The 27393-nt window shown below is 41.2% G+C and overlaps 1 protein-coding gene across 2 annotated transcripts in view; it reads left to right on the top strand.

The window, feature by feature from the left end:
- The window catches only part of camkk1a (calcium/calmodulin-dependent protein kinase kinase 1, alpha a), a 48427-nt gene extending 21138 nt beyond the window's left edge, over window positions 1-27289 (top strand). Inside the window, exons 3-17 of one of the 2 annotated variants that reach the window (XM_080435844.1) lie at window positions 3702-3749; window positions 4164-4217; window positions 7157-7208; window positions 8077-8210; window positions 9513-9549; window positions 10165-10186; window positions 11264-11352; window positions 14118-14317; window positions 16457-16510; window positions 16783-16856; window positions 18648-18735; window positions 19515-19643; window positions 20556-20659; window positions 22273-22320; window positions 23394-27289. In XM_080435844.1, coding sequence (XP_080291970.1) covers window positions 3702-3749; window positions 4164-4217; window positions 7157-7208; window positions 8077-8210; window positions 9513-9549; window positions 10165-10186; window positions 11264-11352; window positions 14118-14317; window positions 16457-16510; window positions 16783-16856; window positions 18648-18735; window positions 19515-19643; window positions 20556-20659; window positions 22273-22320; window positions 23394-23463 — 1203 coding nt within the window. In that variant the 3' untranslated portion in view covers window positions 23464-27289. The remainder of the gene's footprint in view (window positions 1-3701; window positions 3750-4163; window positions 4218-7156; window positions 7209-8076; window positions 8211-9512; window positions 9550-10164; window positions 10187-11263; window positions 11353-14117; window positions 14318-16456; window positions 16511-16782; window positions 16857-18647; window positions 18736-19514; window positions 19644-20555; window positions 20660-22272; window positions 22321-23393) is intronic. The other variant, XM_080435845.1, reaches the window with a different exon arrangement.
- The last annotated feature ends 104 nt before the right edge of the window (window positions 27290-27393 follow it).

The following is a 27393-nucleotide window of genomic DNA, read 5'->3' as shown; positions in this document are numbered from 1 at the left end:
ACGCGTGCCAAGTTCTGCCAACATTGGCACAGGGGAGGGTAATCTCTGGCACACTGGCATGTATGTGAGAGAGATGATATTTGGTTTACAATAAAATATTTGTACAAATGCAATCAATTGAATGAGGTCTCCTCACATCTGTATACAAATTACATCCTTCACATAATTCTACATTCATTCAAACTCTGAAAAGTTGTTATATTTATGGACAATCAGAATCTGTTGGAAATATTTTATTTTGATGTGGTGTCATAATTAAACTTAATGTTGATAATGCTGACTGTCAAGAAAATAAAAACATGGCACTTCATGTCAAAAAGGTTGCCGACCCCTGCTGTATATCAACACACACACAGTGAGTGAACTCATGACATCTTTTTTTTTTATGACTTGTACTTCTTTTTTTAGACAGACATACAAATAATCACCCTCAGCATCGAAACAGGCATAGTGAGACAAAACATACAACATACATCACACAAACAATCTTTGTCAAAGCAATATCACCAACAACCATAATGAGACAATACAAACCATACACACAAGACAAACAAACATACAGTGAAAACATAAAAACATCAACAATAAGATAAGCATCACTGTGAAACATATACTTGTCACCACAAAAAACATAAAAGACACAAAGAACAAAAAAAACGTCTGATTGATACAAATTTCAAATAATTTTGAGAATGTCTTGAACTCATGACATCTTTAAGATCAGAATTTTACAGTCTGCTGTTGGAGGCTTGCCACTGTCTGTTCCTACATGAAAGAAGATTTGCAGGTCTGTCACTGATCCATGGAGATTCGCCCACTCCCGCAGGGCAGTGGGGACACAGTTTGACAGACTGGGAGGGAGAACAGTATGCCATGTTGGCACAGCTAGGACTTCCGAGTGACATTTCAAGACTGCGTAGGAATACAGATAGGCCATTTTCCAGACAGAGTAATGAGGGAACGAGTGCAGTTGACAGTTTATCCCTTTTTCTTTCTTATTAAATACATTTTGTCCTGCTCTGCATTCTGAACAGGTAAAAACGTGGAGGTAGCTTACAGGTGTCAGCTGTGTTAAAGTGAGAGGGAAGGACCTGACCTCCATTACAGTTGATGTTCAATAATAACATGACATGTTGAGAGGTTGCTACTTTAGGTTCTTTCTTTCAATTTCTAATCACTCTTGGTGTCGAGCTGTCGGCAGGGCTCAGGAGGAAGTAACTGGAAGGTTACCAGTTTGTCCCCGGCTTCTTCTGGGTTCATGTCAAAGTGTCCTTGAGCAAGAGACAATACTCCGAACTCCTACGCCTTGCATGGTTGCCTCTGCAACCAATTTGGATAATGGTGCTATGCTATTTACTGACCATTTACTCAGTGTTGCATGCTATGTATTTCTCTTGTCCTTTTTCTCTGAACTCATATTGGTCTAAGGGTCATTTAATCAATTCCAATTACCTAAGAGGTCGATGTATGCACAACAAAATTGAATTACCCAAAATAGATTTCCTCAGAGTTTCTTAGTAAGAAATGGAAATGACAAATAAGACTTTTGTATTTACCATTAATGGTGTAGATTTGACACAATCACTGTATGAAAGATGACGGACATATCAGCAACATGAATGAGCCCCCTGTATAGTTCTTATTAACGTAGTCGGGAATTACAGTATGAAGGCATTAAGCAGTAAAGTGTTCAGCACTTGACTACTTTGTTCGCTGAGTCCTTTTTTTAAATTTAAATGGCGAATGGCATTATTGTTTTGTTTTTCACTTCTGACATGCGTATAGCATGAACACTAAAAAGCTGACCTAGCATAAGGCAGAATTCATGAATCTCCCATGGAGCTATTAAAAAGCCTGCATTCAGGCACTATGGGGAGGTTGTTTTGTGGTTTCCAGGGAAGATTAAACAGTGTGTGCACCTATCGATCAGTCGCGCCTTTCCACCTCAGGGTGACAAAACACAAACAAGGAAGAAGAATGGTGTTCACTGCTTGGCTTAATCAGTAAATCATAATGTATTTAGCTTTCCCGTGGAAATTCATGATTTCCCGTGGCAGCATGTGTCTGTTCAATTATAACAGCTAGTGTAATGTATTATATAACAAAAAAGTTTCAGAGGTTTATTTTCTATATGCATGTGTGCACGTCTAAGCGTGCATTTGTGTGCAAGCGTTGCAGGGTAAGTGTGACAGATTTCTGCTTGGCCGTCCTTTATCCATTAACCCCGACAGAGTATTAACTGCAGTGCAGAATTTACCGAGCATGTGCCAGCAGCCTCCCAATCCCCACTTTCTCCTTCTGTTTTATTCCCATGACTGGTTACACATCTCATCATTTCACTTTATCTTTATCTTGAACTGGGTAAACATTTCCTCATTTATTTGCTCAGTTTTTCTCAATTTTCTTTATCTTTCTTTTTCCAGCAAGGACAATCTACCCCTTGCTTAATGCTACTTGTACAACTGCTGTAGTGGCTCACCTGATTTACCCTTCTCCCTCCCCTTCCCCCTCTCTCCATGTGCCATGATTTCTGCTTACTTCACATGGGTCTGTGTGCATAATTCACCATTGCACTGTGCTCAGACCTTCGGTAGCAGCACCAAAAGTACTGCACAAGCCAAATGTAATGCATATTATGTAACCAGTAACCACACCGTATACTCTGTAATAGCTTGCCTGGTTTTGAATTGATTGCTTGACATTTGGCCCTAGCGCAGCAGCAATGCACGCCTCTTTTGATGCTTTTAGAGCAGAGCCTGTTCCTATAAACACATTCACAGCTCCAGTAAAAAGCCCATGGCACTGCCCTGGCTCCCAGCACAGCCATGGCTTCCTCCACTGTAATGAGGGAACCGTCTTCCTATGCTACAACTCTTATTTATTTTTGTGTCTTGTTCGCTGTTTCTGTCTCTCCCACAGACGTGTGAATATATTACCTCCGACAAGCAGCTTGTGTTTTTGCAAGCATTTGTCTGTTTGTGAACGGAATATATATCAAGATGTAGTGCGAGGGTTTACCAACTTTGCTGTACAAAATGTCGCTGACATGCTTTTACTTTTTTTTTTTTACAATCTAATTTTTTCTCTTGCTTTCTCCCAATGCGGAGGAGCTACAATACTGCTTTACCATCTGCTCATATCTGTGAAATACTGTACCCCCCCACCTCATCCTCTCGCCCCCTCATATCCCCTCTCACCTTTATGTTCTCTCGGGGTCCGCTCAGCTCTGCCATGCCGGCTGGGGTCTGTAGCAGTGGTTGCTATGGAACTGCAAATCGTCCATTTAAACTGTAGCACTCTAATGGATTTGGAGACTGTGAACATTGTCTACTGGCTTCATCATTGCTTACATCTGATATAAGACTTGCAAGACACACAGAAACTTGGAACATTTCTTTCCATTGGCCAAGGCGGCACATCTGGCTTTGTTTGAATGATGATGATGATTGTGGTGGTGGTGATGATTAGCCTGGTAAAAACCCCCCGGTCACGGAATTCAATTTCATTTTCATTCAGCAGACCGGGGCGGTCTGCTGAATGAAAATGAAATTGAATTCCGCGACCGGGAGGTTTTACCAGGTGAGGTGATGGTGATTAGGATGATGATGATGGTTATGATGATAGAATGATTATGGTGGTGATGGTGAGGTTTGATGATGCCATACTTTTGTTACAATGTCCTCCGTTCTGTCTTCTTATAGGATTGTATCCAGTTGAACCAGTACAAACTGAAATGTGAAATTGGAAAGGTGAGTCTCTTAAGTGGTCTTGTGTCACTTTAATACTTTGAATTTAATCAAATACAAACATTTGTGTACACTGCTTGCGCTTGCTGGCCTAACTGCATGATACAAAGTTACTGTAATAAATCACAATTCATTCGTGAACATTCAACCATCGATTTTTGCTAATCTGTGTATTCATAGTGACGTCACTCAACATCAAAATCACACTTATAACATGTAGTCACACTTGTCTTTGTAGCGCTCAGTGTGGTCCGATGTGTCTAATGTCTTTAACAATGCTTTCAATTTAAATAATTGTATAACTTCATCCTTAATTTCACACTGTTTATGTTGTGTTATAACATTATTAACATTATATTATGTTTAGGGATACGATACATCAATGAGTCAACTGATTAAGTCTCCAATTTGTTATAGGGCTCCTATGGTGTGGTCAAACTTGCCTACAATGAAGACGATGACAAACATTATGTAAGTTAGTGTTTTAACTATCCTGCCACAGAATCTGCTGTCTTGACAAGAGAGTATTTACCACATGAACCTGGGGTGACCCGATAGCCTAATGGTTAGGGGGCATACCACAATGGACTCTGATAGCAAGGCCAGACATTTGCTGCATGTCCCTCCCCAGCTAACTCTCTGTTTACTGTCTCTCTCCACTGCCTTTTAAATATGCAAAGAGCTTTCATACTGTGTAAGACATAAAAAGCCATTTAAACGCAGTGTGGCCTTAGTGGTCACCACGGGGTCATCTATGTTCCCCGGGTTCTATGTTCCCCCACTAAGGTTAGGGTTAGGTTTAGGGTTAGGTAAGCGGGGAACATAGAACCCGGGGAACATAGACACGCTCCCGTCACCACTGTACCCTTTGACACGGATGGAAAATGTTCTTTCTCTCTCTGATTTGAGTCACTCTTTTGTCTGGAAAATGGCCTGTAAGTGCATGCTGGGAAAGATTGCACAGCACTCCACCCTGGCTCAAATAGACATACAGGAAAAAAGGAAAGATAGAATGAAAGGCAAAGAGGAAGAGGCATGATGAAATGAAACATGTGAGGATAATTCTATTTTGTGGCATTTGGAATTGGATTCACATAGTATTGATTGGATTTGGCATCTGTGTCTGCCGCATGAGCACAACCTGTGCATTCACCCAGAGCATACCAGACACACACAGTACAGGTAGTCTTTAAAAATGATTGATAGTCTCTATTAGGCTTTAGGAGGAAAGGCAGAAGCCCATACTTAAGCAGAATAATGGCTTTATTGTAGAGCAACACATTGAGTAACATTTGATGCATAAATTACAGTTTTCCCTTCACCTCTGTATGTTTAATGCTCAATAAAATGTGAGCATTAATTTAACGTTGGCATTACTGTAGCATCCTTTATTATACTGTGTGTGTTTGTTGGTGCAGTCTCTGCTGTAATTATGTACATGCTGACAGTTTGATTGGCAGGGGTCTGGTTTCACAACTGCTGTTTAGCAGCCGTAGGGGGCCATAGGGGGCTCAAGTAATTCTAATTAGAAGAAGAAGAAGAAGAATTAATTCAGCTAAAACCAAAGTACCATTGGAGCATGAGAATTTAAAGGACTAATTAGTCACTTTCAGAAGGTGAATCATTGTACTCTCTTGCAGTCAAGTATTGAATTGCTGCCTCTCCGAATAAGCTGTCGGAAAGTGAGCAGAGAGGTTAGGTCAGGACAGGACATGGGCACAACTGGCCCTCGTATGTGAAGCTGAACAAATGCATTAGAATATTCCTATTATATATTATATAGAATATTCCTTTTTATTTATGAAAACATAATTATATATCCGAACCATTGAAATATATCACATTTTGGATATATATTATTTTAACTCTCTCAGTGCCAATGAAATAAAAAAAATATTGCGAACTGTGCCAGCAATTTTTTTTTTAAAAGTAAAAAAAAAATTGCTTAGGAAGCGAGATACAGCCTTTTTCAGTTATAGGTTAAACAAAGAGTGGATGGAGCTGCAAATCTTCAGATAATGATATCTTGGGTTCTGAACATTTTTTTCAAAAAAAAAAACTTTTTTTATTATTTTTTTAAAACTCTGGATTTCTCGTTCTGGCACTGAGGGTATTCAGAGAAAACTCGGGATAACTTGGGGCTTGGCACTGAGAGAGTTAATATAAAATATTGTATGCATTAAAACTTCATTTAAAGACTCCAGACGTCTTTTTCTTTATCTCTCTCATTTTCTATGTGCCGGCCGAGGTTGGTGCTGAGAAACTCGCTCTCTTGTGAGATCAAATTAAATGATATAAGTGTATCACATTCTATTGCCTCATTTTAATATAAGCTTATACAATATTATGGTTCAAATACAAGCCTTGACATGTCTGAAGAACAGACATCGCTCTGAGTGACTGCTGTGATGGTGGAACAATGTTCCCCTTGACATGAAACGGCAAATTATAATCAAACACTGCTATTCAGTCAGACTCATTAGCGTAATTTTTTTTAACGCTTTTGTTTAATTAAAATTAAGGTACATGAGAGATATGACAACAAGGAGGAAGTTTTACCTTGAGTGACATTCCATAGTTTTTACATTGCTTTCTCGGTTAAGTCTGGTTGTCTGACATCATTACCAAATGGATTGCCCGATTTAGCTTGTTATCATTTTAAATCAATTAAAGTGACGTGTGATTCAACGTTGTACGTACATCCAGTGCAGCGTTGCGTTCTTCTGAGCGAGTCTGTGTGTCAGCAGCGTGGATGTAACTTGGATCTGTGCTTGAGGTCTCTCCATGGCTCTGTGATCGTGCAACACAAGCTGTTGTGTAAGGTTTAGGCGCCCAGAACCTCACGAAAACTCACAAGGCCGATTATTTAATTTATTTTTATTCAAATATACAGTCGAATATTCCTTTATTTGTAATATTCTAATATATATTAGAATATGGAATATTCATTGACAGCCCTTTTTGTCACAACATAATTGTATAATAGTTGTAAAATGTCCAAATGCATTCCTATTTTAAGAGCTTTTTGAGCTTCAAGCTCAAAGTGAATTCAGTTCAAAATTTCAAAATAGGTCATTTTTTGTTAAATGTTCACCTACAGTACATCTTTCAACTGTTCAGCCAGATTGGTGACAGTGGCAAGCTTTTCTTAGTTTAGTTTTAGTTCATGTGACATCGTTCATTCTAGTATAAAGGCAAACTAGGCCTACAGTATATCACAGTAAAATCATGAGTGCTAATTTAACTCCATGGGCTTATATGTGTGGGGGGGAAAGATTCTAAACAAATTCTGTGGAAATTCTTTACACCTTTCAAAAGTGAGACTTTGTTTTGACTTTGTTTCAATGTTTTTTGCTGCTGTGCTGTAGTAAGTAATCATATTCGTCCATAATCATCCCCTTCTTCCACAGGCCATGAAACAGTTGTCCAAGAAGAGGTTAATGAAGCAATGTGGTTTCCCACGTATGTATATTCTTTATTCTTCTATTTTGAGGGTATGACTAATTACTTTGAGCGATTTTAAGAGTGCGGCTCTGTTAGTTACTGTTAGCCTGGCATGGCCAGACTAATATCACTGCGTAGATATTAGTCTGGAATCTCTGTGTGGAACCTGCATTTCCGAGGGGCAAATAAAAAAATGCCTCTGGTGATAAACCCGCATACTGGGCTCTGATTGGTCCCTCACAACTTCGGAGGGAGAGAAATAAAATCTCTATTGAGAGGGGCCAGACCTAATCTGCCAAGGACATTTTTTTTTTGCAATGGCAGATTCGTCTGGAACCAGGCTAAGTTACTGTATGTCGTGGCCTTAAGATGACTTGTCCACGAGATCCTGATCTCATTGCCACAACCATCTCGTAGAGCCCTACATTAAAATTGGGGTCCTGCGGGACCCAGTGCAAATCTCACAGGAGAGGGCGTATTTTAAATTGCTGCGGGCGGAAATGGGCGATCAAAATAAACGTACTTGTTCCACACCGTCCTGCACCATCCCGCAATGAACCGAATGTAGCGCACCTGAAGAACGTACACGTACATACGTACATTTTGCTACCGGTGGGAGTGGGAGGTCAGAAATGAAACCATTGCCGGAGAGGGAGGGAATGGTCAGAAATCCAACACGAGCGGGAATAAGAAAACAGCAGGGCTCTACCATCGAGGTTCTAGTGGCTACAAGATAAGGATTTCGCTGCCACGTTGTGACCATAAGATTTAGATCACGTGGGCACGTCACATCAATTGTGGCCCTGGCGTAACTCACTGAACCATGCCAGGTCACCTCCCCTCTTCCATAAAGACCATCATTTTGTTTCTGTTTGGTGATTTCCAGGTCGCCCACCCCCAAGAGGACCCAAAGCAGCCCAGGGAGGGCAGCCCAAAGTCTTAGCACCGCTTGAAAGGGTCTACCAAGAGATTGCCATTCTAAAAAAACTGGACCATCTAAATGTAGTTAAACTTGTGGAGGTTGGTGGTGTTGTTGTTTTTTTGTTTTTTTTGTCTGTCTCCAAGAGGAAACCCAGAAAATGTATTATTTCTTGTATACGATTTCACAAGCCATCAAATCTACCATTAGATTCTCCAGTGTAGATGCAGTTGATTACCCTCCGGTCATATCTCTTCAACATAACTCACTGGTGTAAGTAACCCAAACAGACGATAGCAGGCCTCTCACTGCACCATTTGAAAAATATCTTTATATACTTCATTGACAGGTGTCCTCCAATGGTCTACTCCCTCCTTTTTCCCCAAATCTCTTCACGAAAATACTATATCTACAAGGTCACAACGTGTCGCATTGTGAGCGTGTAGATGTAGATAAGCTATTTTTGCAGAATATTCACATATTATGACATGCCCAGAATAGGGACTCTAGGGTTCATGTGGTTGACAGGGTTGACCGTACATGATCTGCTGGAAAGAAACAAAAGTTTCACCCTGAGCTGTGAAAATTCACTGACTGGTTCAGGTTGGCTTATACTGTAGATCTAAGCCTGATTCATGCTTCGGCGACAGGGTGCAACAAAAACAACTTATTTTCAAATGAAAAAAAGTGTAATTTTTTAATACTTTGTCGCTAAACCATGAATTAGGCTTCAGGTTGGGAAGGTTTGGAAGATGAGAGCTGACTTGCAGATAGACTTGGAGCCCACTGCTCCCCGGTGACATTATCAGAGAGCTCCTCAGTCTTATAAGTGGAGTCGTTTTTCTGCTCTGCTGTGCCCACTACTGCAGCACACATTCTGCTCTGCTGTGCCCACTACTGCAGCACACACACACACACACACACACACACACACACACACACACACCCTTTCTTTTGGACACCTCTCCAAATTGGACCTATTAGACTAATCTGCTCAGGCTGGGATGAAAAGATTGAAAATTATATGTGTCAACAGATGGTTAAGAACAGACCGCTCCTCCTTTTTCAGTATTTACCCTAAATTCAAGAATATGATTTCATTTGTGGATAGTGATTGATCACATTGGTGGATGGCTAGAAGTAAAAATTACTTACGGTTTCTGCTACTCCTGCACTCTTTCTGAGTTCAGATTCTGAACCTAAATAAAACTATTACATGTACTAGTAGTCAGTGGATTTGAACAGGTAATCACAAAATTAACACCACCAGTAAATAAGGAGCCCTGTTAATGCTAAAGCAGGGAGAGGCAATGTCATGCTCCACACTAACATCTACTTGTAACCCATAGGGTTGCTGTTGAAATGCTGTCACATAACAATGGATCATTTTGACTTGTTTTCAGGTGTTGGATGACCCTGCAGAGGACAATCTTCACATGGGTATGCCCACCATTATGCTCTCTCTCATATTTTCCTTGTATATTTTTGTCTCTCCCTCTTGCTGTCTCTGTATCTCTCCATCTATCTCTTTCACCCTGTGGCTCTTGGCACAAATGCCACCAAATGCATACTCTCATAACTTAGTAATGCAGATCATCTTTCAGCCCCTCTACACCACCTCAGGGCTCATGCAGTATGCATACAGAATCTTTCCATCAGTAATGCCAGGTCACTATTGACGGCACAGTTAACGCTAATTTACATTTTGTCAAACCGTCGATCAACCACGTTGTATGATAACGATGGTATATTTTCAACTGAAGAAAAGTATCAACACTTTTTTCAGTTGAAAACATTTACGCTTTTGTCGTACGATGCAACCATTGGACACAGGAAGAAATATAAATGATCCTTTGGTACAGCTGCTAGTGTGAGATGTTAAACTCTTCATCTGCCTAATAAGCTAATAGCCTAGTGGTATTTAACTAAGCCTCATCAAGTGGTTTCAATGTGCTGCTAAGGTGTGCCAACAAACAGAGTTGTACGAATGACAAAACAAAGGACGTGGACTTATCTATTGCTGTGTTGTCTCTCTCTCCCTCTCTCTCCACGCAGTGTTCGAGCTAATGCACAAGGGGTGAGTATAACTCATGTCCTATTTTTTTTATATATAAATGCTTATCCACACCATCCCTTTACCTTTGACCCCACCAGTATCCCTACCGCACCCCCTGCTGTGGCCTCAGTCATTACTGGGAGGTGGAGATGGCTGCCTTTCAGCTTCATCTCAGACTTCCAATGGCTTCATTATGTGCTTATGTTTTCATTTACTGCCGTCACCTGTGGAACCACTCCAAGTCACCAGGGAAACTCGCTCTGATGTGAGGGCTACCCGCTTACCAAGCACATCAGGAGGACGGAAAGCCAGTGCTGTTCTTCTTGTAAATTAGGGCTGCGACTATCAATTATTTAGCAATTATTCTAGCAATTATTCTATCGATTACTTTTTCCATGAATTGAGGAGCGCTTTTTTTTTATCGTTTGTTTTCTTTTTACATATCAATGAAATGACGTGAAAGAAATTCGATTTGGTTTTTTATAATCAACTTAATTGATTAGTTTGATTTTATACTTTGTCGTACAACAGTGTTGCACCAAAATAGCAGGGAGATGGATGACCACTAGTAACACTAGCCACACTACTACTATACCCAGGCTACCACCACTCATACGCTGTTGGTTTTATGAAATACTTCTTTGCCATGGGAAACACATTTTATTCATAAATATTGATCCGTCTGAATAATCTCTGCTTTCAGCTCGGGTTAACCCAGAGCATCTACAAACATTATTACATTTACTGTAGATTGACTTTAGATTACTTTACATTTACATTTTAGATGACTGAATCATGGAGGGTTGGGGGATTTGCGCTGATCAGTCATTTGCAAGTGAGGGTCTGGCCTTTTTAAATCCTGTGAGCAATTTGCTGCACTTTCAAATAGATACTGAAATGGGGTTTTGACAAGATTTCAGGGAGGCAGGCACAGATTGGATACAGAGATGTTCTTGGGCATTAAATGGCCACTGTACTGCATGTGAGGTGTGGGGTGGACTCTGATGGTGATAAGCTCTTTATTTGGGTATTACTCTAATGTACTGTCGGAATGCTTGGTTCTTATCTAGTACATCTGACTGCCTCATGTATTTTCAGTCCGGTGATGGAGGTACCCACAGACAGTCCTTTCTCAGAGGAGCAGTCCAGGCTCTACTTCAGAGACATCATCCTTGGCATAGAATATTGTAAGTATAACATGTAGGTGCCGTGTGCAACATGTACAGTATGGATTTCAGAATCGGAATCCATTTTATTGGCCAATAACACAGTGAGTGTTAATTTAACTCTGAGGGGGTAAAAATGGACCCTTACAAGGATTTTTACTTGGTTGGTTTAGTTTCTTGTCAATGATAGTGACAATTGTAATACTTAAACTATGACAGAAAGCAAGGCAAGTTTATTTGTAGTATATTTCAACAACAAGGTAATTCATAGTGCTTTACATCAAGTATCAAGACTTTATTGACTGACTTATGGCTTTATTAGTTATTTGAACACTGACCTGCCTGTGAAGCACTATATTAAGACACAGAGCAAAAATAAACACACCATTAAAGGACATTTGAAAATAAATAAATGAAGAGAATAACCATAATAATTGATGTAGTACATCTCTCACAGTAAATCAAATTGTGTGTGTGTGCGTGTGTGCGTGCCTAACCGAAAACTAGTAAAATAGTTATTGTCTCTCCATGGCCATGCCCTAGAGGCCTGGCTTGTGTCATAAATCTAATCAGTAATGAGCTTCAGGTCAGTAAAAGGGCTTCTCTTTGGATCTGCCCTCATTTTACTGAAATAGATCCATTTCACAGGGCCATGAGCTCAGTCACTGGTGTAGATCAATAACAACTCTCAGAGGTTTGAGATGCACCCAATTGACTATGGTCAGTTCAATATGTGAAAGTTTAACAATGCAATTTATTTAAACCAGTGGTTTTTATTTAACTCTGAGAGTGTGCAACCAGATTTTTTGTAGCTTTGTAGCTTTTGTAGCAGTTACTGTACATACGTCGGATGTATCTTTATATCTTCATGTCACTGGCTTCCATTGAAAATGAATGGTAGCCTGAATCTTTGTTGCTGCCAGTGTGACATGCAGCATCAGACCTGTAAAGGTCCTTTTGAAACCCCCTGAAGGAACCCTGGACCCCACTTTGAAAACCACAGTTTCACTTATTTTTTTTATATTTTTTTGTATTTGCTATTTTGAGCATGCGTGCACAGACTGCACTGCAGTGCACACACACGTGCGTGTGTGTCCATCAATGATGTCATCGGTAGGCCGGTTTCTGAACTGTCCACAGCCCACTCTTCTGAGATGCAGAGTCAGTGAGTAGACAGAAATGGTGCCTTCTCACTGTATGACGAGCATGAGGAGGACCAATTATATGAAAATAAGGTATTAAAAAAAAGGGTGAAGACGTGCTCCTTTAAATCTTGAGGCCCGTAATGTCAAGTGTTTAATCTTTCATTGGTCTCTTTAGACATGAGGGCACCACGTGACCAATCACTGGTGAGTCCACGGTTAAGCCTCAGATGGTTGTCAAGTGTTCAGACTTAGACAACAGTTTAAGTGGAAGATGTTAATCTCCCTCTCTACCTAAAGGGAACTCACAATGACAGTGATTCACATTGTGTTTTTTTATACTGGAGCTGTCAAGTCAAGGTCAGTGCATTTATATAGTGCCTTTATCCAGTGTGCTTTACAATGTCCATTATTACATTCACCCATTCACAATTTCAACACACACACACACACACACCTTCACTCACTCAGCGATGGCAGAGGAAACCATGCAAGGCACCAACCTGCTTATCGGGAGCAGTTACTGTAGGGATATTATTCGCCCTCAGACTAGACGTGAGATCTGAGCAGGCCGTTTGCTGAAGTCAAAGTCACGATAGAATGATAAATGCCGACAATGGCGGTGATCTCGCCGTACGCCCAATATTTGGTCTACACCACTTTGATAAATGAGGGCCAGTGTCTTGCTCAAGGACCTCCTCGGTGGTCAGTAGGAACACACCGAGGACACAAGCAGGAGCACTCATCCAATGTCATTTCGACTATGCATGCACCTCGTGGTACTTCACCCTTAAGACCGGGAAGTCGGGAACGCATCAGTGTCATTTTAGATCTCTTTGCCTATCAAAAAATATCAGATACACAAGCTCATAGGTGCCGCGCTGTGCTATTTTTGAAATAATGGTAAAAATGTCTGAAAATATTTGAAAATATATTTTTTAAAGTGACCATATCTGACTCAAATCTTTGCTTCTGGGGGTCCCTGGAACAAAATATTTTTAGATATATATTTATTTATTTTGTATTTATTTTCAAAAAACTGTTCTCTCGCGTATCTTCAAGATAAGCAAGAAAACAGTTGCTGCTAACCATGTACCTGTCAGACTACTCCAATAGCGTAAAGGACACACACAGGCATAACACCAGAAAGGAGCCCCACTGATCTCACTGAACCCAGTTTCGGCACAAAAATTGGGTCAAATTCTGCTATGCCGCCAGAATATGGAATGCCCTACCAACAGTCATAAAACAGTGTGACTCCTTTCCCTCCTTCAAAAAACGGTCTAAAAGAGCACCTACAGGTGGCTGCAAATTGTAACTGGCCCCTGTAAAAAGGAAAAAGTCTAAGCCAGTTTACACCAAATCTCTTTGCTGAGAATAGCATACCCACTGTGCAAGCTCACAACGCATCGAGTTGCGACGTGTTGTGAGCTTGTACATCTGCTGTTTTCACAGAATGTTTGCCTATCACGACATGCTCAGCTCAATAGCAACTCTAGAGTTCATGTGGTTGATATAAACATTACGAGACAACATTGGACCTGGATTATAATCCATGATTCAGTAGTGCACAAGGGCCATTTGGAGCTGGTGTAGCCTAATTCTAGGAATCTGACACTTCACTCTCTCTCTCCCTTTTCTCAGTGCATTACCAGAAGATAGTGCATCGGGACATCAAGCCCTCTAACCTGCTACTGGGGGACGATGGCCATGTGAAAATCGCGGACTTTGGCGTTAGCAACGAGTTTGAGGGCAGTGATGCCCAGCTCTCCAGTACTGCTGGCACTCCTGCATTCATGGCTCCAGAGGCCCTTTCAGACAAACGGCAAAGCTTCAGTGGAAAAGTGAGTTGTTGTCTAATGTTTCAAAGAAAAGAGGTCGCACAGCTCGTAGCCACGATGCAATAACTTTTTTTTATTTCACCAATGTTTTGATACATGAACCCTGGAGAAGACTATTGTGTCGAAACGTTGGTGAAATAAAAAAAGTTATTGCATCGTGGCTACGAGCTGTGCAACCTCTTTTCTTTGAAACGGTTATATATCTCCCGTGGCCAGCACCTCCGTACTACTGGTGTGCACTCCTGTTCCATTGTTTGCCTAATAATAAATGTTAACACATTGAGTGCCAATCGCGTCGATCTACGCGAACCTACTTAATTGCGCAGCGTGCCAGTCGCGTAGATTTACGCGAAGTGGTATTTTTTTCATTTTTTTTTACTCACAGGTTCACATTTCATTGTAGGCCTCGTTCGGTACGACACATTTCATTGTAGCACCACCGGAAACGGAATTATCCGGGATCCGGAATCCGCCTCCACTCTAAACCGGAAACTAAATGTCGATTTTCTCGGTTGTTGTTTTTCTCATCGCTGATCGCTGTTTAGATGAAACCGCTGTAGCTTCAAGATGGCGGATCGCCGATCGAAACGGATTTCGCTGGGCTTTTCACACAGATCCCCTGTGTGTTTACAAACAGTTGAACGCGCGATTTTAACGGATTTAGCGATGTCTGTGGCGACGTGAAAAAAACAATAAATCGCTGGCACTGGTGAGTACATTATGATATTAAACTCTGGCATAGAATGTGTTAACATAACCATTGCCATGATAACAATAACCGCAGGGGTGGACCAGTCTAGTAAACTACAGTAAGTGCCAGCTGAGATGCCTTTATAATCTGTCCTCGCTCCTCTCTGTAATGGACAGCATTATACCATATTGCTAAAATAAGCTACAGTAATGTGCCGTTTTAGGAACAATTGAAGTTGACCGCACCCACCTCCACATTCCTGTCATCCTCTGATCTTTTTACAAAATAGTGATTCATTCTGAAGCCTTCGATGGTAATCACTATTTAGGCTTATTGATTTGGCATCCCTATTCTGGAGGCGAACATTCGCCGGAAATAGGCGATCTTGTGAGCTTGTAGATGGGCTGTCCTGTGGTTAATGGATTCGGCCATGGAAAGCCCCTGCATGTCCAGAAATTACGGACCAGAATAGATGTTTGATTTGTGGGCAGAACCCATCAGGGCCTAAGTGGGTTTTGAGTGCCTTAGGCGGTTGGACCTCACAGTTGTTAAGGAAAATGTGAGCCACTATTTCTCTGATTAGTAGTCTGTTCTATATGTGATTAGGTTGTGTTTAAGCCATGCTCAGGACTGCTCTGTGTTCTGTGTTAACTATCATCACTGTATGTACTTTTTGAGATCTCAATTCTTGAATGTGATATGAAGCTATTTAGAGACAGAAAAAAAAACAAGGCCGTTGGTCAGACCAGTAACCACTTTATCCCTGGCATTTTTTTGCAAGAAAAAAAAAAAGCAGATCGAACACATACACACACTACTACAATGAACAGTTTGTTTAGAAACAAGCTGCGGCAGTCTGTCTATTCCAAGCCCTGTTCCCAGCACCGGCCAGCGAAAGCCGCCTGTGTCCACTCTGAGAAGTGCTGTGGCTTGCTTACACGTCCGCACTGAGCATGGGAACACTTGCACGCGTATCATTGGCTGTCAATCAGCCTAATCATCAAATGGTCACGGCAATCCAGTGATGTCAATCTCAGGACGTCTGAATGTACAGTAGGACTGGTATCCCAGTCAAAAAGACTGGCTAGGAGTCTGTGGCTCTTTGATAGATTGACCAGGTCCAAGCCACTGTCGTCAAGCCTTATACATCACACCATAGAGACAGATTGCTTGCTACTGTGAAAGCGTGTGAGAGAGTGGCAAGGAGACTGATGGATGGCCCCAGCGGCAGCCTAGCGTGGCTATCTGAAACAAAATCCATCTCTTACGGGCTGGAAAACTCCCAAAAAAAGACTAGGCATTGATTTATGTGGGGCACGTTTGTGTGTTTACAGATCTGTGAAATTCCATCCATGTGTGGTTAACTTCATCCTGTGACTAAATGTCTGTGGTTTGTGTCTGGGTTTACACTTCACCTATCATTTAACCTCTCTACTGGTATTTCCTTTCAGGCGCTGGACGTGTGGGCAATGGGAGTGACACTTTACTGCTTTGTCTTTGGAAAGGCAAGTCAGCACACTTTCTCTGACCATTTGTCCCTCTTTTATAGGTTGTCTTCAACTGACCCACAAGCCTCAGCTAATGTGATGTGAGCTGGCTGGTTGCTGTTTTCTATAATGCTATGCCCATTAGCAACACCATTTGTCGGCCTTGGTAGAATGTCAATAGGGCCACCCCTTTTTAATGATTTATTTTTATGATTAGTCCCTACATAATCTTGCAGTAGTCAGTGTCAGATTTTTGTATCTTCACACTTTTTCCTTCTCCCTGCATGCAGTGTCCATTCATTGATGACTACATCCTAGCTTTGCACAACATGATAAGGAGCAAGTGTGTGGAATTCCCAGAAGAGTAAGTCTATCAGTTTGTCATTTCTTTCCTTTGTTTAGATAGACAGTTAGAACTTTATTGATCCCAAGGGAAATTCATTCCCTCCACTCTTTCTTTGTCTGTTCACAGTGAGGTCACTTCACCTATATGTACCCGCAGTACCATCTCAAATATCCTATCTTGTCTCAATGTCTCGCATTTGCTCTAAGCTCTAAACTTCACCCATGTTGTGCTGTCATTAGAAATACCTGAGTTTCTTTGTTTTTGTCCTGTTTTGCACAACCGGCAGGTTAAAACAAAAAATGGAGAACTACTGTACCTGGGTGGATAAGCCAATGTTAGGAGAACAAGAACTAATCAGCAGAGAGAGAGGGGTGGGGGGTCATGAAGCAGCGCTACTCAACCCGCGGCCCCGTATTTTTTTTTAGTTTTAGTTTTTTTTAGTTTTTAAGCACAGGATAAAAATATACATTTCCGTTCAAATATATGGGTTGCTTCATTTTTTTTCCAAAAACAAACAGACAGACATGTACAGGTGCGTCAATTTCGTTGACGCACCTGAAAAATCCAAAATAGGACCGTCATTTTCAGCTTGCGGCCCTTGGACTTTTGGTATTTTGCTGAGTGGCCCCTGAGCCATCTTAAGTTGAGTAGCCTGTTCTACAGTATAACAACTTGAAAAGAGAAAGAATTGTTTTTGTATCCAGAGAGAGAGAACTGAAAATATATTAAATGTCTTGATCAAATCCCAAATGAGGTTTTTACTAGTTATAATAGACCATACAGTATTTTCACTTTCAGCACCCAAATTGACAACCAATTATCCTGTGTTGTTGACACACACACAAAAAAGATTCAATTTACTGGCAAGTGTACTGTTAAGATTGCAAAAAGACTTCTTTCCCAGAAGGTGGGTGGAACATGGATTGCAGCCTGATTGCAGTTAATTGTACCTACTATATTTGATTACAATTTTGCTATATGTTTTTACCCATTTCTTTATTCTTTAGCTTTAATTGTACATACATTTTTTGCTTTTATTTCTCATTTTCTTCGGCAATGTAACGTATGTTTCTCATGCCAGTAAAGCCCCATTGAATTTAATTGAATTTAGAGGGAGAGGTTCAAGTGTAAATATAGGGGGCTTTGAGTGGGAACTGAAGTATGTGCTGGGGTCGGCTGTCATGTTGCTAATGATGAGTGTCTTCCCCCTAGTGTGATGCTGGTAGGGAGCTAGCACACTCATCCTGCTTCCAGAGCAAACCCCCTGTACTAGATGGAGCATCTCTATACAAATCAATATATATATTACCTCGTCCTCCACCAGCCACAAGCCACAATCAGCCCTGGCGGGGGGTCTCAGTTGAAGGATATGTTTAGAATTGATGGCTGTACAGCTGTTTATGCTACCAATATCATCACATTCAATTTCTATACCGCTGCTGTTATGGTGCATAGTCATATTTTGTACCATGCCTTGTCTTTGTGTCTTTGGACAATTTTCATTTCTTTATGGTTATAAGCTATAGCCAACTGCAAGTGATGTCACATTCTCATACCTTTCTGTGAATTATAACACTGTATCTGATGCTTTAGCTCGCAACTGGAAATATTTTATAACAACATGACCTTCACTTGCTTTGCTTTACGATCTCCATGAGATCAGATCTCAAGCATTCAAAAAGTAAACGCTGCTGGCCTGCTGCCCCCCCCAAAAGTCAGCATTGTTTGTTTACAATTGCAACAGCCCCATTTTCCCTCCACAGCTCAATGTTAACATTGCCATGTCCCCCCCCCCCCCCCCCCACCCAGGCCGACGATCAGCGAGGAGCTGAGGACTCTGATCTTACGGATGCTAGACAAGGACCCAGACATCAGGATCACTATCCCAGAGATAAAGGTAGAGACACCCCCCCCCCCCTGAATAAGATGTCATTAATTAGACGTTTGGTGTTGACTTAGGGAAGTAGTTTACAGTGGGATTCATTAACAACACTATGTTGGCATGACTGAACCTGTCTGTCCCTATAGAGCAGATAGTTAATCTGGACAGATGAAGGATGCTCCCTAGTCTCTTTGTCGTTTCCATGACACAATGTGATCAGTGAATTTCCCTCTCTCCAAACACACTGTTTGTGAAGGAATATATAATTAGGTTGTCAAGTCTCTCACACACATGCGCGCGCACACACACACACACACACACACACACACACACACACACACACACACACACACACACACACACACACACACACACACACACACACACTCTGCAGTACATGCATAACATGTATTGTGTCATTGGTCCCATGGATCTAGCTTGGGACACAATACAAATCACATTATACAAACACAATGTATTCAAGGTACATCAAGCATGCATAGAAAATGTGAGCGAGTACATGCAATACAATAGAGATGTTTACACTTATACATCCAATGGCCATTAGCGTTATGCTTAAATTATACTTACGAAAATAGCCAATCTACAAGCTTGGTATCGCGAGAGCTTCATAGTAATTGTTTGTTTGTGTGTGTGTGTGTGTGTGTGTGTGTGTGTGTGTGTGTGTGTGTGTGTGTGTGTGTGTGTGTGTGTGTGTGTGTGTGTGTGTGTGTGTGTGTGTGTGTGTGTGTGTGTGTGTGTGTGTGTGTGTGTGTGTGTGTGTGTGTGTGCAGTTGGACCCATGGGTGACCCAGGGAGGTACTGACCCGTTGCCTCTTGAGGAAGAACACTGTTCTGTGGTGGAGGTGACTGAGGAGGAGGTGCAGAACTCAGTCAAGTTTGTCCCCAGCCTCTCAGCAGTGGTAAGACCCCCTCAGGACCCGACATGTTCACAACCAACTGCCTGTTGAATGGAATATTTAGCACACTCTCCCTCCGTGTGACTTCCATGAAGACCATATCACTTCATTAGCCTCATTTAGACTTTGTTTTGCGATGTGTCATGAGCTTAGTTGTAGATCTTCTGTTTTCTGCGTGCAACACAGTCCTATGGAGTATAAATTAAGCAAAGGAGTTGCCGCGGTAGACTGTATTGCCCCTACTCACCCCTATATTTATATTTATATATATATATATTATTTAGGGTATATAATTTGCCTCTGTATTAGTAAATGCAGAAATTACAGCGATTAGTACATTAAAAACATTTTGTATCACCATCAGTTGATACAAAATACTAAGGCACACCTGGACTTGTCTCATGGTACAGCAGTACACCATTTGGGAACCACCGGGTTAGGTTATTTGACTTTTAAATGTGAAATAACCTCCAGTGAGTTTAGATTGTGTTCTATCTTGGCCCGTTGATTCACCACATATGCATGTATGCAAACTCCAGGCATTTATCTCCTGAAATGAAATGTGAATGAATTAGAGTGGCTCCTAGCTTAGCTAGTGCTATTGCACTAAACATACAAAAGAATGGGGATGTGGTGGTACTCCTTTTCATCCAGTAGCCATTATTTTATCCTGACTTGCTTTTAGTGCTAGCTAGCAGATAGATACTAATGTATATGTAGCATATCATTTTGGCAGGATTTATGCATAAGCAATGCTGCCATTGGGGGGGGTGTGTGTGCGTGTGCGTACGCAGATTTAGCACAATGGCACTGCTTAGAAAAGGTTAGAAAAGGTTAACGCTACAAACGCCAAGCCTGTAATGTATGTACTGGTGTTTACACTACTGGCAACCTGCCCACATGATCCCATTTCAGATCCTGGTTAAGGCGATGTTGAGGAAGCGCTCCTTCAGTAACCCGTTTGAGCTTCCCAGCAGGAGAGAGGAGAGGTCCATGTCAGCTCCTGGGAACCTGCTCATGTGAGTATAGTAAATACGCTAGTTAAACAACCTGTGACTTACCCAACGTACTACACTCCACTGTTCTTTACCTCAATCCCTGAAGACCGAAGTCACCTCCCAAATATATGCATGCACGCACGCACACACAGGAGTCCTGTTGTCTTTTGACTTGTTATACAAGTGTGGTATTTAGCAGTCTGCCTGACATTGGTGCTAGTTAAAGACTCTCACCACTTTCCCTGCTAGCATCCATTTCTAAAGCAGGAGCAGCTGATGTCTGTTGCCATAGCACCATAACTCATAAGTCTCGTACCGTATGCTGTGGCGCTTAGGTCTTTTATAAGTGTTTCTGTGTGGGCTTCTTGCAACTTTCAAGGTTATTAGAATGAGACCGACTCACCACAGTGCTGTTGCCACCGGCTTCTGTCGAGGGTTGAGAGCTTTAAAGGGCGAAGAGCTGATCTCCCATCATGCCCTTAGCCAACCCAGGGAAAATTGGAGCATGTACAATGCAGTGCAGTCAGTGTTATGACAGTGGAAGATAATCTGTATTATGGCTGTCTCACTGCTTGTGTATTAGGTCCTCCCTATGTGTTTCTGTTTGTGGGTCATTGGTAATAGCAGATTATACTGTAATTCCACCAGTGCATAGGCAGGATCAGTATATGATTGGGTTTGAGGGGAGGGGTGGGTAGAGGGTACTGTATACATGCACGTGCATACATGAATGTACCCGTCTACATGCAAATAATATACTATCGACACGTTTAAATTCACACAGAGAATATTTAGTCTGGGACAACAGAGAAACAGAAAAATTATTCATCGTTGCAATGTTTTATTTAATTGCTCTCCGCTAAACAATAAAAATGCCAACGTACACAGTGGACAGGTTATGGTTTGCATGACTTTGTTAAACAGACATAGTTTGCATCCTATGACTATTATGGACATCAAACACTAGAAAACATTCACTCGAGAGACGACGTATGTGCGTAACATGCGTTGAGTGAGCACGCATGGATGGATGGCCACAGCAACAGATAACATTGTGTTTATTAGAGACAAATGATCAGAAATAGTTTTTCATGAATAAACACCCATATTGATAAGTGAGGTGCTTTACTTTTAGCCTATGATTTATTTCATTTTAACCTAAATATACAGGAAAATATTAATTGATATATCCCCCTAAATTTCTCAAATGAGGCTTTCGGGGAGATTGTGTCTTTCAGGGGAGCCAAGCTCCCTGTAGCAATCCTGTATTTCAAACCCTGGGTTTGCTCCTTTGCCTCTGCACCAGGATTTCAGAGCTAGAGGCTGCTTTCTGAGGAGAATGGTTTCTGAGGTTTTGGTTTGGAGAACTACTGCCCCCTGCTGACAAAGGAAGGAATAAGCCCGAGATCAACATGAGCACTCTGTACAGGCATAGCACCAGGAACCATTTATAGCCACTACATTTCAAACCTCAACGCAGTTCAACAAAGCTTATGAGCTGGTCACCGATCGGGGGTGCAGCTATTTGGCAGAGCGTGTGGCACAAACTCCTCAAATCTTCTCTGGCCTCCGTAGGTGACCTTTGCCCTCAGCTGTGACATTTCAGGGTTGTTGTTTGTTTCATCCTGCTGCAGGGATTCGTGGCCCCTCCGTCCCTCTTTTAAACTTCACCCCTCACTAAGGTAACAGTGCAATGTGGTCTGGCACGCTGTCTGTCCAAATCTACCCCTACCCCACACACACACACACACACACACACACACACACACACACCCCCCATACCCCATACCCCTCAGCCACTGTTTGTCCCTCTCATGAGTAGTATGGGGACGAGCCTGTTCTCCATCTACCATCCTGAGATCCTTGTCATCTCTGTGTTGCTGCCATTTAACGTTGTGTTAAATGGGTCAAGAGTGTTGTGGCGTTTTCCCACCTTCATTCATTCAGTATGAGTCAGAGCTTACAGTATGTGAGGAAAACAACGTTTGCCTGTGTGTTCCCTTGTTGTTTCTGCTGTGTTTGACTCAATAATGCAGATAACTTAATCCATGCAGGAAAAACCATGGTGAATAATTCTTTCTTTACTTAAAGTAATACTAGGTAACGTTTTCAACAAAACTAAAGTTAAATTGTATATCTTTTGTGAGTGGCAAAAGTTTCACAACACCTACTCCATGAATTTCACCACCGGAAGCCTTTTATTTATATATTTTCTATTGAACGCTGTCGGGGGGGACTTTCCCGGGAAAATGACGTCATCTGGACGGAAAACGGAGGCGGAAATGCACTGGTTTCCTGTTTGGCCAGGAACTACCGCAACGGTTTCCTGTTTGGCCAGGAACTACCGCGCTAATAACAAAAAGGAACCTCACGCTGATTTTAAGAGAATGTAGGATTGGAAGATCGAAAAAGAACAGAAAAAGAAAGCACAGCTCATGGTAACTAATGCTCCACTGGCTAAGAGAAACGATCCGCAGATAGTATAAAACAATTAAAAGAACGCTTTTTGAAACGCTTCCGGCTTCCGGTGAAAACAAATGGAATTCTGGGTAATCGAGGACTAAGGAAATTGTATGCAGTGACGGTAGTGACCAGCAGAGGTTGCTAAAAATCGTTATTTGTGAATCTGCATTGTACAACTTTAACTTTCAGAGCGAGCAGCTTTCCAGCTCAAATACGTATGCAGAAGCGATCATATACTGTACAAACAGCCATTTTACTGACTAATCTATCTCTCTTTCCTCCCATCTTTCAGGAAGGGAAGCAGTGGAGATGGAGCTAGGGAAGCCGAACTGGAGGACCTGCATGAAGATGAGCCCTCTTGAGTCCAGTCAGACTGGCTTCTATTGACGCCCACTTCTCCTCCTCATCCATTTGCTCATAGACAGTATGCTCAAAAACACTTCACCTTACATTCCATTCAACTCTGAAATGCACTTTGGGCTCATCTTTCTAGGCGCTGCGCAGACACTCAACTTTTAAATCCTATATATTGCAGATGGTGGTAAATCACCTCCCCTTCAGGCTTGCTCTTCGCTTTCTATGTCTCTTCCTATCTAAATCAGATGATCCTTCCTTACCCAGGGACCTTCCTCAATTCCTTACTTCTGTCTCAGGTCTCTTAGCAGTTAGCACCTCAATGACCAATTTATATATCATCTTACTTAAATCAACCGCTGCACTATTTATTGGTGGGACTGGCAGCACTCAGACAGTGCTAGAAGTGTACAAAACACATGTCAAATGTTAAATACTTTGACCTATCACATGCATGGTGAACATCGGCCTCTCCACAGGCAGGCACGCATCACAAGGATCTTATAGAGATTATGGCATGCATGCAAATGTAACTCTACCGCACCAGACTCGTTGAAATAAGTCAAACCACAGGGCTTTTCCATCTACACTGATACGTTGTTTTAATACTGTACATAATAGTAGATGTGTTGGTGTGCTGTTAGGGGTTGTTTATCCGCCTCTTATCTGTTTTCCTGTGTCTGTGCCATCTATAACTTCTCTTTTTGGAACCAGACAGTCAATATTGAAGAAGTCGTGCCGTGCTCTTGGTTGGTCATCTGGGGTAGCTGCCCACCATTGAAAAAAATAGGGTTTGATTCCTGTGCGGTTGCGATGAACACAATTGGCCATATTTGCGAGTGCTTTCTCTGTCACTGCACTAGTGCCTCCTACATGTTGGGAGGGGCTGTTCAGTAGGTGTTGGCTGTGATTGGGGGGAAATACCGTCCCTGATGTACAGTATGTGTGTATACTGTACATGATGTAATCCTGCCATCAAGATATTTGTCATTATCAAGCAAGTGCTCTGTTGATGAGCAGGCACCCACTCTCTCTCCATTTCGTCCACATTCTGCCAGCCGGCATAGATTGTCTATTAATGAAGACACGTTGAAAGGCATAGTGCGTCTATGATGTTATGCACTGCCGTCAAAAAATCATTACATGTGGTGATTATGACAACAACACAAACACTCTATTCACTTGAGCACCATCCCCATGTGGCTGAGTAGAATCTGTGAGTTCAATGCCTCAAGACTCATTTATACTTTGTCTCAGTTGTAAATGCATCACTGTTGTTCGACACAATGGTATAAATGAGCCTTTAGTCCTGGGTTTACTATTGCTGGATCAACCAAGAGAAAGGAAGTGGTAATGTTTAAAAGGAAAGCATAATGCAGACTTGTAAATTGTACTCTGTGGAATTTTCCATTTCACATATAGTACATTTACTATACTGTACTGTATGTTCAAGTCATGCACTTTGTATTCAGTAAAATATCAACTCATCACCTGGATACTGTACATGTCTAAATGACTAAATGATTTGTTTTTAGTGCATGCTAAAAACAAAACAATTTGAGACATTTGTGCACAGTAAGTGATGGGGTGCTTGACTTCTGCTTCTAGCTACATAGTCATTACCTGCATGAATTATCTTTGCCAATTCAGCTTTTCCCAGAATATGCAATTTCAAGTCATGATTTGCACAGTTCTTGACTTTGATGAAGCTAACTTTTGCATTCCTCCAGTCTTTTATCTGGAATTGAAAAGAACTTGGTGTCAACTTGTCATAATTTGTCAGCTGACTCAGCTTGCAGGAAAACCTTTACCAAAGGGCTGCTTGAACCACCTATGTCAAATGATGTGTTCCAGAAATACTCAAAATAACATTCTTCTCACAAAAGAAAAAATACCGAACACGTCAAAGAACATGTGAGAATCTTGTTAACGGTGTGTGGACTTCACTTTGTGTGTTTGTACTGAAAATGTTAATGTAAGAAGTGCAATATTGTTGTCATCGTTGTCATAGATACATGAATACTTCATAACCCTTATCATAGAGCACTCATATTTCTATTACTGTAAAGACACGTGTTAATATTGTATCTGGTTCAATCCTGACCTGAAAAATAACCTGTGAAGTAAGGACAAAGCGCTGTTCACCTGTACAATAAGTATATTTGTATGCACTTGCAATGTCCCTCCCCCCTTTTTTTTGTTGTGGTTTCATACAGTTTTGTTCTGTTATAATTTCATATGGCAGACTATTAATACTTGGTTTTAGATTGGTTTTATATTCCCACATCAAACTTCAAAGTCAAAGGGTGCAATGAGCGCTGCAACTAAATTACACTGACTTCTCTTTGACTGACTTATCACCTCTTCCCAGAACTGTTGATTATCATTTTAAATGTCATACTGTCAATTGGGGCACATTTTCACTGCTGAAATGATTTCTTCTTAATAAATTCAAGAAATATAGGCCAGTTACCGTATCACATACATTACAATTAGGAATCAATTATCACTTAATTTGCACACTCCCTCCTGTGGTAACGAGTACAGATGGCACCCTGGCCCTGTGGCAAGGAAGGTTTCAGTAACTTCCAAAGAGCCACTGCCTTCTACAACACTGGTTCCCAAATTATTTTGGGGGGTCCCCAGATGATTAGCTTAATGTTCAACAGTAAACGGTAAAGAAACCAACATACAGTATATGTATACAGGGTATCTGCACATTTCTTTCAAAGGTTTTAAAGATTTGCATGCAGGTGTCTCTGTTGAGGGATTTTGGCTGTCAATCATCGCCGGGATGAATGGACTGTGATGTCAAAGTCCACGGGCCAATCACAGTGCTTTTCTGAGCCCAATTCAGAAAACCCCAGACCACAGAAAATCCACAGAATGTTCAAAGTTCTGTTCTTTTGGGTGTAATTGAGGTCAGAAAACCTAAAAATAAATATCGAAAAAATTTTATAATAATTGAAATTTGATGTCATGAAACCTTTAAGTTACAATTTAATTACTTTTAAGACCTTTTTAATACCAAATTGTCAAATATTACGTAAGAAAGAGGAAAACAAGCTCAGTTGTGAGTTTGTAGTTTGGCTATTTTCACAATATTTATCTGTGTAACCAAGTCAAATTAAATGTAATGCTTACTAATCCAAGTGATTGTCAGGGTGGGGGTCACCAGTTCAAATATGATTATTTTGGGGAGTCGCGGCCTGAAAGGTTTGGGTACCCTTGTTCTAACAACAGATCACCCCTGAATCATACAACTGTGGAAAAGTATACAGTTAATACCTTGTCATGTTAATTTCACGTTGCTACTGCAGTGCTTAACCACATAAACTGTAGCGTCCCCATTCTGGGCATTTTAAAATAGGCAAACATTCGGCAGAAATATTTTTGGTGAAGAGATGTGGTGTAGAGCAGAATAAAGGAGGAGACAACGTATCGACCACTGCGGGACCCGGACGATAAAGTACGTATATAAGTAGGTTGTAAGTGGTTAAACACTGAATCATTCATCAACACACGGTAGATACTTGTTTCCATGTATGCATTGGAAGAGGATTTGTGTAAAAGGCAATGTGTACATAATGTTAAGCCATGGATTGCTGCTATGTGTTATGTTACTGTCCTGATACCTGTGTTGAAGGTCTCTTTTGTCACTGTGGTTTGGATGTCTGTAATGTGTCATATGTCTCTGAATGTATCCACTGACCTAAGTCGAATCCTACATACAAAAAAAGGCATGGCACCCCTATATGGAATGCATTTGTTACAATGTAAATATGTACTGATAAAAATGCTATTTTTTGCATGCTTTTGTACACCTAGACATAATCAAAGACAATAAAACAAATATCAGTTACTTGATATTCAGTCACTGCTTTTGCGTCTGTCTACCGTTGTATGCTATTTGTAAAAAATGTCATGCGATACAACCA

This window comes from Gymnoscopelus braueri, assembly GCF_963280865.1.
Source record: "Gymnoscopelus braueri genome assembly, chromosome: 8".
Classification (NCBI taxonomy): Eukaryota; Metazoa; Chordata; class Actinopteri; order Myctophiformes; family Myctophidae; genus Gymnoscopelus; species Gymnoscopelus braueri.
The sequence above is the reverse complement of the archived record's forward strand: the minus strand, read 5'-3'. Positions and strand labels throughout refer to the sequence as shown.